The following is a 14,191-nucleotide window of genomic DNA, read 5'->3' on the forward strand; positions in this document are numbered from 1 at the left end:
AGTTTGAAGACATGAAGCCAAATCCCATGAATCCTTAATGACTTCAAAGAGTCCAGCTCAGAGCACTGATAAGCAGCAACCCCAGCTCTATACATCCTTTAACTCATTAATGAGGCACAGTGAATTTGAATTATCTCTTCAGCCATTTAAAATTCTGATAGTGGTCTGAATTACCTTCTAGTGTGGTGTGTCTCTAGTGACTAATAATAAATTAACAGATAGCCCAAATGACTAACATTAGATAGCTATAAAATGAAATGAAGCTTGTCTCAAGGCTGTGAACTGAAGTAACTAGATAAATGTCATTGTTCTGTTTTTATTGGACTATATAGTTATTTTACTAACTAAGACTGAGTTTATCAGGTCTATTATTTTTGTTTTCAATTCACAACTTGACATTGTACCCAAGGCCCATGCCATTTTGGATTATTGCTATAATTAAGAATACAATCATAGTAGCCGTCCTGCTTTTCAAGGGGCTTTATTTATATTTAATTTAATTGCATTTCAGTAGTAAAGTGAATTGCAGTAATATCAGTGATTAAAACAAAAAGCAGAAAAAGGAACATGTTCACTGAAAGAGACACCAGGAAAAAATTATAACCAGACAGTAGTTCCATTGCAGTTTCATCAAGGCTGAAACTCCTCATTACAATCAATATCAGCGTGTAATGCTAATATGAAACTTCTAACAGAATGGTCACTATTCCATGTAATGGCAGGCAGATGTGTTTTAAAACTACTCTGCGTGGTACCCTGTCTCCTGGGGAGGTTGTGGGTATTCCTACAGCCCATCCTATGACTCTGAACATCCATGGACCCAGAGCACCAGAGCGCCCTGTCAGCACATTCACTTGGGCTCCAGAATCCATTTCCTTTTTAAGACAGTCTTGAAAATGTTGGCTTTTTTTCTTTTTTTTTTTTTCCCAAATAATAATGTCAAACTTTGAAATATGGAAATCATCCCTAGAATAGGGGCTTTTTCCCCTTTCCCAGCTTCTCCAAGCTGTGCCTGTTCTCTGTAAGAACAGACAAAAACAGCACTCCAAATGACTCCTTCTTTTCTGTCTGAAGTAAATAGCAACTTTCTCCTGCCCCAGATAGGAAAAGATGTATGTATATAAAGAATTGTGAGTTATCCCCAGTCATCTCAGAAAGGTGTTGCCACAAGAGAATAATTATATTAATCATTAGCTATGGTTCCCTTTAATTGCAACAGTGTTAAGGCTGGAGTTTATCTAGTAGCTTGGTGAAATTTGATACTGCCAACTGCTTAGTGGTCCTGAAATTACTGTGTTTGCAGATGAATTGTGAAGCATGTTTAAGAAAAGGGAGAAAAAATCTGATTAGAGGTGCAAGCAAAAAAGAGAAGATAATACAGAAAAACAGGAAAATGCTGGCCACTTTTCTATTCTTTTGTATAGGACTTCCATAGCATCTTTATGATTATGTTCTGAGTGCCTTTGTGTCATATGGTTGGTTTTTACCTTTTATCATCATTTTAACAGACTCAAATTGTATGTGTTCATGGTAGTTTCTTTCATACTATGCTTAATTCTGGCTCAGCCTGTATGAATCCTTAGAATTTCCGGGAAGAACTATCCAATACCATTTAATTTTTACTCCTACTTTTCTTTTCTTTCTAAATAGGAGACAAAAATGCTCTCAGGAATATTCTTCTTTACCACTTGACACAAGGAGTTTTCATTGGAAGTGGCTTTGAGCCTGGCGTGACAAACATTCTTAAAACCATCCAAGGAGGGAAACTCTACTTGAAAACAGTTAAGTGCTGAAAAAGAAGTCTCCCTGAAACAGCCTTGTAACAGGGATTTGACATTCCATGTCTATCCACATTACAGAATGGGATGCATTTCTCTGAAGGTTATATTATGGTTTGGGCTTGTTTTTTAATGTCCCTGATAACCTGTGTTTTCCTTTCATCCTTTACCAGGTGAATGATACTCTACTGGTTAATGAACTGAAATCAAGAGAATCTGATCTCATGGCAACCAATGGTGTTATTCATGTTATTGATAAACTCCTATATCCAGCAGGTGAGTATTAATTCATGGAATTTATACACACTCTTCTCAATCTGTTTACATGTTATGTAGGTGCAATAACTTAAAAAAAGTAATTACTTTAAAGAGACAAATCCTATGTGGAATAAGAAACAGAAAATTTACCTTACTACTCATTTTGTGGAAGAACCTTGCTTGAAACCCTGGCAACTCTTTGAAATTCTGTGAAAGTCAAGTATATGGAAGACAAGATGCCATAGGCTATCTTTTCCACCAATATAGAAGAAAGTATGTGTACAAGTACACACTTGTGTGAGTGTTTGAGAGGGATTACATCTCCTGATCACTGTAAATGAAAGTAAAATGAACACAGATCTATGTTTCCTCTTACATGCTTATTTCTTTTGTCAGATCTGCCTGTTGGAAATGATCAGCTGCTCACAATCCTGAAGAAGTTGATTAAGTACATTCAAATTAAGGTACTCTTTAAATAATGATCCTTTCGTCCTTTTGGCAGGATCTCTGAAACCGTGTACATAATTCATTAGTGATTCTCTGGTCCCTCTGTTTCTTCAGCAGACAACACATTCAATAGCTCCCAGTTACCAAAACATAGTCATGAATGATACACTGCACGCAATAGTTAGAGTTTATGTTTTTCAACACCAAATCATTGTAGAATATTTGCATTTGGATAACTCCAATGTGAACTGGCCCAAATCTGCTCTTTGGTTAAGGTACACTTTATCACCCCAGCAAAATAAATCACTTCTAAATCCTTGAGGCAATCCCTTTTTGAAAGAAATATTGAGTGGATAAATTGCTATGTCATTAAACCCACCAGCCTCAATAGCCTGTGGAGAAAAACAGGCATCCTTACGTATCTCAGCTATACTCTTGAGATTACGTTCTCCCTCAACAATGAATGACAGGACCTAGGCAAATAGCATAGCCTAACTTTTACATCAATGAAGCAGTGAATCCTACCCACACTCATTGGGAAAGCAGAAGGCAAGTTCTCTTTCTTTTAAATTTTAAAATTACTTTTTTGTATTTATAGTTTGTTCGTGACAGTACCTTCAAAGAGATTCCACTGACGTTTTACAGTAAGTTCATTTTAAATACTTCCAGATGGGTTTGAGATTGCTTTTTAAATGTTGCCAACTCCAATCTTGAATTGTAGATCTTTTTCTCAACCAAAAAGAAAGCAATTTCTGGGAAATTAAGATGTGCCAATGAAGCACAGGAAGAGAAAGACTCAAAGTAGAATTTTTCTGGCTTTTGTGGGTATTTTTTTCCCTTTTCAGATGTGTGACAGGGAAATAACCCTGAAGTAAGCTGTTCAGACTCTTTGGGGTAGGCAAGATACATGTGGAAAAGATTGTTTTTCAGTTTTTAGCCAAGGTTCAGTGCTTGGTGCATAGTACAGTTGTACTGCCTCTCTCTCTGAGATGTAGCATTGTACTGTGCTGACTCTCCAAGATGTAGCATTGACCAAACTCTGCACTGAGATGCTTTCTTTTTCATAAATGTTTCTAGATGGACAGAGTGTACCTGTTCCACCTGTTTCCCATACACGAAAATATGAAGCTTGTATGGGAGGCAGTTGTTCTGACCGTTTTCTCTTTAGGGAGTAAATGTAAAAAAGGAACCTTTTTTGCTCTCTTGCAGTCTTTCTCAGGGTTTGCATTTAGTTTCTGCATATAAAGTACAATCTGCTGAAGCAAACTGTTAGAAGACGAAGATCCTGCTGAAGCTTTGGCTTGTGAGGGAATATGAATTTAGGCAGATAATTAAATTAATGTAGGATTCTACCCACATTTCTCAGAAGAAATGGAGACCATCACATTAAGCTTTTGAAAATTGAGAATGGACACACTGAATTTAAAAGACTCTTGGAACAAAAAATGGAATACTCTATCTTGATGGCAAGTTGAATATGAGTCAACAGTGTGCCCTGGCATCCAAAAGGGGCAACCGTGTCCTGGGGTGCAGGAAGCACAGCATAGCTAACCAGTCGGGGCAGGTGATTGTCCCACTCTACACTGCACTGGTGCAGCCCCACCTCAAGTACTGTGTGCAGTTTTGGGTGCCTCAATATAAGGACATCAAACTATTAGAGTGTGTCCAGAGGAGTGTGACCAAGATGGTGAAAGGTCTTAAGGGCAAGACTTACGAGGAGTGGCTGAGGTCACTTGGTTTGTTCAGCTTGGAGAAGTCTGAGGGGTGACCTCATCGCGGTCTAAGCTTCCTCAAGGGGAACAGTGGAGGGGGAGGTGCTGATCTCCTCTCTCTGGTGACCAGTGATAGGACATGAGGAAATGGAATGAAGCTGCATCAGGGGAAGTTCAGACTGGACATTAGGAAAAGGTTCTTCACCGAGAGGGTGATTGGTCACCGGAACAGGCTCCCCAGGGAAGTGGTCACAGCACCAAGCCTGTCAGAATTCAAGGAGCATCTGGACAATGCTCTTAGTCATATGGTTTAGTTTATGTTTAGTTAGTGCTATTAGTCATATGGTTTAGTCTCCTGTGAGGAGAAGGGAGTTGGACTTCATGATCCTTATAGGTCGCTTCCAACTGGAGATATTCTATGATTCTATGATACTGTCTCCCATGGCCAGTGAGAGCAGCATAAGAAGCAATGCCTGTAAACTGAAGTAAGGGAGGTCAATGTCAGGCATCAAGAATTTTTTAACTGTTGATTTAGTTGAACACAGGAATAAAAAGGCTAGGACCTCTATCAGTGAAGGCTTCTCTGCTAGTGAATGGATATGAGTCAAATAACAATCTATCAGAGATGTTTAATGAATACTTGAGTCTGTCTTAGGTGTAGAGGGACAACTTGATCTCCCAAGGGCACCACAGTTGTGCTCTCCGTGACATTGTACCAAGTGTAAGAACAGTTCTGAATGTTAGAGGGCTTCCTCTGTTTACCAGGTCAGCTCCCTAATGAAAAGAAAAGGGCAAGATTCAAATTTAAGGTACATCAGGGAATTGTGCAAATCTTTATGCAGGGAATTGTATGAGCCATGGGTTTCATGACCAGTGGGTTTCATAACGCACAAAGATAAATAGCACGCCAGCAGACTCTGTCTGTGGGTGACTTGTATACACGACCATTTAGTAACTAGAACCAAGATCCATACTTTAGATCCTTTTGAGTTACTTCTTTTCTGTCCATTAATATCTGTGATTTTATCCACATCTTTATGACCAGACCAAATCTAACTGATCATTACCATCAAGAAACTGTAAGAATGGAATGTGCTTTAGATTCCATTTTCTATACTTTCAGAAATTAACATAATTGAAAGCAACGTCCAGCCCATCATCAGAAAGGAAGGTAAATGAGGCCCTTAGAATATATATTTCTGTATATTTTCATATACATATACAGAATATATATTCTATATATTTCTTTAACAGGATGCATTTTGTTCATAACAACCCCAGGATGTTCAGCACTTTGCTGGAAAAGCAAAGATACAAATATTGCAATTAGAACTGGCTGAAATATTTTGTACAAAAAGATTTCCCACAGTTGTTCTCCCCAAATGGATTTTCTCCTTTTTCTATGGGCATTTTTAAAATATTTTTTAAATAATCTTTTTTCAAACCATTTCTTTTAAGTGCCCCAAATGTTACTATACTTTCAATGAAAACACTTACTTTTTAAAATTAAAACAGTTATTTTAAAAAATGAAGTAAAAAATCAGTTCATTTTTCTATAGTTTTCAATCAGTTCTAAATACCAATATCTGTCAGACGCCTGGAAAGGACGGTTAGCCAAACTTTCTTTTTCAGTTTCTTGAGGCAAATGCATGACTTAAAGATTGGGGGGGACTTCCTCTCAGCAGAAGTGACATGAGCTTGCTTTTTCAGCAGCTGGTCTGTGCATCATCTCATTTAGAATTAGACGCCATCTAGCATATATGCTGATCTTTGTTGCCTAGTCTCCATCATTAAATCAGATCCACAGAGCAATATAAATGGACAGATGATTCTATCTAATTCATCCAAGATATTTTAGAAATCTTCCTATGATGGTGAATCACTCTCTGAAAGTACCTGTTCTTTGTTAAATCCAGAGACAGAGCATTTAGTTTAGGTGATTTACATGATGTTTAGAAGTTGAAAGCTGACTGAAACAAAATCTTCTTTTAAAGAAAAAATGAAATGTCTGAGCACTTCTATAGTCAAAGGTACAACCAAGTGTTATTCACCAGAGAGAGAAAAAATAACTTCATAAGTTAGTGAGCATTGAAGAGTTACTCTTTCCCATTGCCAGTACAGTGTTTCTGCTTTGAGATGCACTCCAGGGAATGATCTCTGGCCAATACAGCCTTTCTGCTGATGATTCAGAAATAGACTCAATAAAGCCAATTCTGGCTCTTCCAAGCTCGCTAGTAGTAACAGTAGTGAGTGTCAGCTCCCATCAAAACTATATAAGCCCACAACTGCCTGTAGAAAAAAGCTGGTAAAGTTGCATGTTAATTTTTTCAGCATACATCAGGAAGTTCTAGCAGATCATGATGGAAAGGAGATTTCAGTAAAAAAAGAAAAAACATCCCCACCCCCAAGTTTAGAGGGTGATGTCTGTCCTTTCTTGTTTCAATGTTTTCTACTTGATTTGTGCTTCCATTGTCAATACATAGGCAAGTTAAAAGGATCTAAAGAGTTAAATCTGATAGAAATCCAAATCTTAATGGATTAAATGTTCAAAGGATTGATCCTAGATTAGGCAGTATAGCAAACCATGGCTTTACCTTTTGTTCTGCGTACATCTGCTGTATCAATCACATAGGAAGGTACAGTAATTTAGAAATATATAAAAAAAAAAAAAAAGGATTTATAGGCATTCATAAATATACCTTTGACATGTTTTCATTGATATTCATCACTTTTATCAATGTGTATTAGTATTTAATGGATTCTAAACATGCAAAAATGCCTCTAAATTTAAAACAGAAGCACATGAATGAATCTTGTAAGATTGTTTCTTTAAAACATTTATGAATGTTTTTCAGTCAGACTTGTTAGAATATAAAAGAAAAAGCAATGGGTTGTTCAGCTATTTAAAGTCCAGATTAGATGAATAGAGCTCTATAATGACTGGGCATCGTTATGATCCTACCATCTCATCTGCAGCAAATAAATGAATTGTTTAGCTCTAAAGTCTAACTTATACAATCATCTTCTGCTGCAAAAGCAAACAAAAATGTATGCTTGGATTTGTTACTATTGAAGGACACTAGGTAGCCTGAATTCTACTGTTTTCAACAGTTAACACCAGGGACACATATTAAAAAGCTATTGTTAAATCCTGATCAGTAATTTAAAAAAAAAAAAAATCTATGCAGTATTGACTTCTACATAAATTCACATAAAGGAAGATTTGAAAGGATTTTTAAGGAAAGTGAGAGAGGTGGACTGTGTTAAGTTTCTAACTCTGAATGTGGAATAAGTTAAGAGTGTATTACAGCAGCTTCTTAAGTGGAAGATGTTGCCGTAACACTTGTTACAGAAGAACCATGTTATTCCTGCTAATTGACTGCATCAATAGTATGTTCCTAATTTATTTAGTATCTGCTGCTCCAGCTTGTCAGACAGAGATACATTTGGATCAGTGTGGTCTATAGGGATTGCACAAGATTAAGAGGTTTGTTTTGGCCATTGAAATCAAGATGACCTCTCACATGCAAATCAAAGATTGATAGCCATTAATGCTGACAAATATCCTTACAGCTGTTCCAATTGATCTCTGAAGGTTTTTTTTGTTTTTTTTTTCTTTAAGCTGGATGACGACTGGCCAAGTCTTGGTAGCTTAAAAAGGAAAAAAAGCCAAATAACATCCCCCAAAACCAACAAAATAATAATAAAAAAACCCAACCCGAACAAAACAACATAAGGAATTCTGATTAAAAGACCTAGTTTGCTCTTGGATATCTATACAGTTAGTAGGAAATAATGTGACAAACATTCCCCTATCTAGTTCTTTTCTAAGCTTTCATACAATAGTTTGCATGCTGATCACTAGCAGAGCAACAGCTCTAAGATTCCAGCAACGCTGGCAGAGTAGGCTTCTTACCAATATGTATAGAGGAAGACTTCCTTTCAGCTGCTGAGGATCTGTTTTTTTGCTTGAGACATGTCAACAGATGTTAAAAATATCAGATACACAAAACTTTAAAAAAATTGTAAATATTTGGTGCACAATAGGATCTAAATTTAAGATAGCATGGGAGGAAGTGCAAGATTGTACAACATTGCTGCAAATGGCTTCTTAGATTTAAAAAATCCTCCATTACAGTCATCTGGTTTATTTAGGGCAGGGGGGATAATGCTAACTTCATCTCAGCCCCGTGGAACACCATAAATATTTTTATGACTATTTGTAACATGTTGTTTTTTTCCTGTATCACAGACCCATCTATCACACAGCTCACTAAATTAATTGAAGGGGAACCTGAGTTCAAAATAGTCAGGGAAGGGGAGACAATAACTAAAGTGATTCATGGAGGTTGGTATGCTTTCAGCAACTCGATTTGTATTAGTTAAAATTTGAAACATTCACTATTCCCAGTCAGTTCCTACTTTATGTAAGTGATTCACGTGATATGTTAGACAACTGTTCTGTTTTTAACAAGACCTTCTGGAATTGTTGTAATTTTATTGCATCATTTCATTCTCGCTTCTCACGTATTTCAGAAAATTGGATTTTTTCAGAAAAACTGTGTGTTCCATAGCTACAGTCAAGACAGTGTTAGAAATGCTCTGCATGCTGACATAACATCTGTCTCAGTTAAGAATTATTTGCCGTTCATTGTCCTGCAGTCAAAAACGCAGTACGTGATTCTGTAATAGAAGGGTAATTTTATCAGGTAGAGGTAAACTTTGCCTTCTGCTTCGCTAGGGCCATTGAGAAGTTCACATCTATGTTGCTTTTAAAGGAAAACCAGCATGTGGCCATCCTAACTTTAGAGGAAACTTAGTTCCTGGTCTCCTCTGAACATTTTTATTTTCTGTAAAATATGCTATGGGATTTCCTTGTGTGCTTCAGTAAGTTTCAACATCTCAAAAACAGCACTTGTAACACTGTTCATCACTTGATTATGTCTTCAATTTAAAAATCCTTGTAGAACCAATTATTAAAACATACACCAAAATCATTGATGGGCGACCTGTGGAAGTGACAGAGAAAAAAGTAACAGAAGAAAGAATTATTCAAGGTAAATTATGCTGAACGATTTTTACTTAGTAAAGTTCACCATTACATACAAAAGTAACATATCTTAAGTTCTGTCCTAATGCCTAAACTGCATTTCCTGGAGAGAAATGCCTAAACTGCATTTCCTGGAGAGATTCATTTTCCCTAATGCTTCCCACTGCCTATGTAAAGCTCAAATTCTGGCTGTGTGTGCTACACACACATATGCAGAAATGACAACAATATTTTAACAGCATGAAAAACAATGAAAACTTGTCTTTTTTTTTTTCTGCTTTTGCAAAATTCTTGCTACCGTTTTAGGATGAGACTGCTTTTGTTGCATTTTTTCTGATGGCTTGCTTTAAAAAGAAGACTTCTTTTTTTGTGTGTGTGAACTTTTGGGTTGTATATCTCCAGGTAGGTTTCATTTGACCAAAGGCAGACCTTCAGTGTGTAGATATCTACTTTTGCATGTCATCCCAGGCTCCCTTAACAATCATTTCAGAAAAAGAACTTTTCTGTTTCTCTGTAAGGAGGGGCCTAAATTGATCTGACATCCACAAGTTAGACATTTGTATTCAGCTAATATAAGATAATATTAATACGCATCTGTGTTGTTGATCTCCCACAGTAACTTTCAAACTCTGTGGCCAATTTCAATTATCTTTGACCTACTACAGAGATATTTCTTTAAGAATCCTAGAAACTTCACAGAAATTGAAAAGTGGAGTGAGGCGTATTTAAGCAGTCACAAATTCTCCGCTAAGATATTTTGATTCCCTTGGTTAAATATCAGTTTGAAACTGACATTAAAATTCTGTCTGCCAGAGCAGTTGTAAGGGAAAGACAGTGTTATAGGAACATATTGACTTAGCAGAAATCTTAATATTTAGTTTATTTAGAAAATCTTATAATTCAATTTAAGAAGTCATTCAAGCAAGAGAGAAATAAAGAACCAGATTTAAGTTATTCTCATACATCTATTTACTACAATGAAAATAACTGAATGAAAAACATTGGTGGTTTCTGAATAAACCTGGGACTATTTTTCAACACAAAATTTCTGGGGGAGAAAATAAAATACCATTTTCTCATTTCTCAAATTCAAGTTTCACTAATATCCCACGTAAAATGGTCAATATAATGTAAAATGCCAGAGTTTCAGACCTAATATTTCCTTCTCTTCATTCTGTAGTAGAAACTGATAAAGAATCACAAATGTTAAGCTCTCAAATGATTCACAGCAGTAATAGAAGCAACAACGTTTATTTACAACCATGGATCCAGACCCTTTTTGCACTTAGGAAATATCTGATCTATGACCTAATACAACAATGTGTTTAAAACTGTGTCTTACTTTAAGAATGTGAGCGGATATTTACTATGTTAACATTATCTAAGTACTTTCCTGAATAGCTCTAAATACTATTTGTAGCCCTCTTTCAGTTTAATTTCGGACACAGTGAAAGATAACATGATCATAAAAGGAGATTAAAGCATGTTAACCATGGAGCCATCCTAAGTGTTAAACAGGAAAAAATAACTTAAAAAGCAATCCTGTAATATCTGATTAAAGTCACTGTCTTACACATCTTTTTTCCAGGTCCTGAAATAAAATATACCAGAATTACTGCAGGTGGTTCAGACAATGAAGAAAAGTTAAAGAAATTGCTTGAAGAAGGTTAGTATTCTTGTTTTCTTTCCTTCCTTAAAAATATATATATATATATATATATATATATATATATATATATAACTTAAGTAATTACAGAATGGATACTCCATGTTTTCAGCAAATATTGCAAAATCATACCCAGAGATTAAACCTCAGTTAATCTGAGAAATGTCCAAATCTAATGTTCTAGTTTAAGTCTGTGATCTTCACATTTCAGTCAGATCCAGAGTTGAGGCTGCCTGGGTCTAATATATAGTATTCTATGTTTGTCATAAAATAAGGTGTTTTCAGTGTTTACATGGAATTTAATATTGCGACAGATGAATTTTGTAATTCAGAAAAATGTTATGACAGGATTAATTCAGTAGTATGTTGTTATAGGATTGTCAAATGTTTTCTGTAAATCAATTTTTTGCCATAACCTGTATCCTATCAGAGGTTACCAAGGTGACCAAATTTATTGAAGGTGATGGTCATTTACTTGAAGATGAAGAAATTAAAAGACTTCTGCAGGGAGGTAATTCAGTGTATTATAACTAACCTTTTTGCAACAGGTTATGATAACTGAAACCCCTCTCAGATATGTTGATATCAACATTTTAAAGACTGACCTAGAGGAAGTGTAATTTTAATGGGATAAAAAATAGAATGCCATATATGAAGTGCCAGATGCCTGTGAAATGGAAATAAGTATAAAAGTTTGATTAATCAATTTTTTTTATGATATTGATCATGAAAAAAAAAAAAATTGTTTTTTTTCAGTCTTTAAAAAGTTACCTAATTAAAACTCAGGGGAGCAATGAAGATTTATTCCACTAGCTGTGAACTCCAGCAAATTTAAATCTGTGAAAAACTTATGAAGTGGAAAGTATTGTAACAGGCCAAATTCATCTTACTTATCAGTTCTTCAGAAATGAATATTCATTGCCCTCAAGTTAATACTTAAAGGCATGTTTAGCATCCTTCTTTCAGTGCTTACAGGTGATGGATATCAAGGCTTTAACTTTAATTCTCTTCAAATATAGCATTCCAAGGAATGGTTTTCTTTCCTTCTTGCTCTCTTATTTCTAACAGTTTTGGCAATATATAACCAGTAGCTGTAGAAAACTGGTAAAAAACCTTGTGCTTATGAAATTAATCTTTATCTATGAATTTGGAATGTTCTCTGCTTAATGTAGATTAGAAAAACTATCTATAATAGCAATGTGGAATAAAAAAAAGAGAATTCAAGTGTTCTGTTTTTAGTCAATGTTTGTGTAAACCTGAGTCAGAAGCTCAAAAACATGTATGGATGTTTCTCTTGGCATAAATTAGCTGAATCCACTTTATTTTATGTTTGTTTTTTAATAAGTTACAAACGTGAATACCAGTGAAGTAGCTCACAGCCAGCTGTGTGTTCACTAAACTAAATCTTGTAGTCCTTCAAAAGCACTGTTCTGTGGATGTGACTTAAACTTCAGTCAAGTAAAAAATATAGTGACGGCTGAACAGCTGAACAGCTTTCCACCAAACCATGCTAGATGTTAAAACAGCTAGTCTTAGAGAAAAGCCAACATATGGCTATGAATACTGTTGATTGTATTTCTTTCTTCTGTTTTAAACATCTAAATCGTAGTTTTACAGATCGAAGTCAGGATTTGCCTATAATCACTGGAGAGAAAGAGGACCTTCCAGAGGATTTTTCAACTTATCCTATCTTAAGTGTCCCAGCTATGTGAAAAGAGTTGCTCTCTGGAGATGCCTATTTCAGTGCTGAATATCTAAAAGGAAAGTTGAAAATGAAAGAAATTATAGCAAGAAAATCCCTCCATATACTGGACTATGTCCGGTTGGTGTCAACCAGGCAATAAAGAGCAGGATCAAACTTTATCTGTAGAATTGTTCAAAATTCTGGTGACAGGTCTGATGCCAGAATCTAACAATTACAATTGTAATTGCAATCATCTTCAGTTACAGATGTATACCATTAAATAGATATAATCTGTAGAGATACAACTTACAGTGATCCTATAGGCGTATGGAAAAGAGATAAATAGTTTCTCTGTAGTAAATTTGGAAAAGACAATATTGTCTCTTGAATTCTTGCTGGTTTTCCTTGCTATTATATGTTAGTTTGCATAAGCATCCTGCTTTACAGAATGGACCAAACAGGCATATTTGTCTCTTGTTTTAATTTGATTTTTCTCTGTCTTTTCCATTATTTATCCAGTCAGCTACCCTTGACTGCCATGATAATACCTTACCATTTAGCCAATAAAAGCAGATGCACATGCTGCTTTATGGCTGTTGGTGATAATGGTGATAATTGTTTACAGCCCTCTTGTCTGCATCAAATTACTTCTATTTTACTGAAAATTTCCTAAGCATTTAAATCCAAGTCCAGTCACAAATGAATGTGTTACCACTGTCTAAAGTAAAAGAAACATTTCATATGGGCTGTAATTCTACTCATACAATATCCAGCGCTGCTTATTACAATTGGCAGTCTTTGCTGAAACAAAACTTCAAGCCAAGATTACAATGAATGACTCTCAACCCTAGAGAAGGAATCACCTGTGGCAGGGCCAATGAAATTAGCAGGACCTTACAGTATGAATAACATGGTGGCCTGCATACACCTACACCCTCAAAATGACATTGTTTCCACTGAAGGTTCCTTGCATATGGAAAAATGCTATGCCAGATTTAACTCATTTGTTTTTGATGCTTATCGTAGCTGGAACTGAGTACACCAAGGTTACTAAAGTAATTGAGGGAGAGCCACAGATTATCGAGAGAGAAATCAAGAAAGTCCATCTGGAAGGTTAGTTTGTCTAAAAATCTAGTATCACTAAGACCTGCTTTGTCTGCAGTGATCATTCCAGGTGGGATTTTATGGTATCTATTCACAAAAATTACCTAGGTCTGAAGCCAGTATTTTAGCAAGAAGAGGTTTATAATTGTTTTGGAAAAGAATTTTTTCACTGACGTTGCAGAGAAAAATGTTGAGGCTTACCTTGTGGCTAAAAGTAACTAAAATATTTGGCAAGCATAGTAGACAAGAGGAAATGTCTAACCACAAAGCTTAGGTAAAACATTTGAAGGAACCCGCACCATAAGAATTGCCTTTTCTCTAAGCAGCACATCCAGAAGAAGAACACGTGAGTTGTTTTTAACTTGAGTTATTTCTTGTCAGTGTTAACGTGATCTGTTGATGTGAGAGGTTCTCGGTTTGGTGAAGGGAGGGTAGGGAGGGGGGAATATAACCTCTGGGGTTGAGTAAATATCTCATAGGGTCTTGGAATTT

The 14,191-nt window shown here is 35.8% G+C and overlaps 1 protein-coding gene across 22 annotated transcripts in view; it reads left to right on the top strand.

Moving 5' to 3' along the window:
* The window catches only part of POSTN (periostin), a 37,138-nt gene that overhangs the window by 19,527 nt on the left and 3,420 nt on the right, over nucleotides 1-14,191 (top strand). For 2 of the 22 annotated variants that reach the window (XM_087757890.1, XM_087757891.1), the window contains exons 13-22: nucleotides 1,651-1,781; nucleotides 1,952-2,054; nucleotides 2,433-2,500; nucleotides 3,082-3,127; nucleotides 5,319-5,366; nucleotides 8,448-8,543; nucleotides 9,163-9,252; nucleotides 10,834-10,911; nucleotides 11,342-11,422; nucleotides 13,622-13,708. In XM_087757890.1, coding sequence (XP_087614016.1) covers nucleotides 1,651-1,781; nucleotides 1,952-2,054; nucleotides 2,433-2,500; nucleotides 3,082-3,127; nucleotides 5,319-5,366; nucleotides 8,448-8,543; nucleotides 9,163-9,252; nucleotides 10,834-10,911; nucleotides 11,342-11,422; nucleotides 13,622-13,708 — 828 coding nt within the window. The remainder of the gene's footprint in view (nucleotides 1-1,650; nucleotides 1,782-1,951; nucleotides 2,055-2,432; nucleotides 2,501-3,081; nucleotides 3,128-5,318; nucleotides 5,367-8,447; nucleotides 8,544-9,162; nucleotides 9,253-10,833; nucleotides 10,912-11,341; nucleotides 11,423-13,621; nucleotides 13,709-14,191) is intronic. The other 20 variants (XM_087757894.1, XM_087757893.1, XM_087757896.1 and 17 more) reach the window with 15 other exon arrangements.

This window comes from Nipponia nippon, unplaced genomic scaffold (genome assembly GCF_047370975.1).
Source record: "Nipponia nippon isolate SJK-2023a ecotype South Korea unplaced genomic scaffold, ASM4737097v1 scaffold_2, whole genome shotgun sequence".
Taxonomy (NCBI): domain Eukaryota; kingdom Metazoa; phylum Chordata; class Aves; order Pelecaniformes; family Threskiornithidae; genus Nipponia; species Nipponia nippon.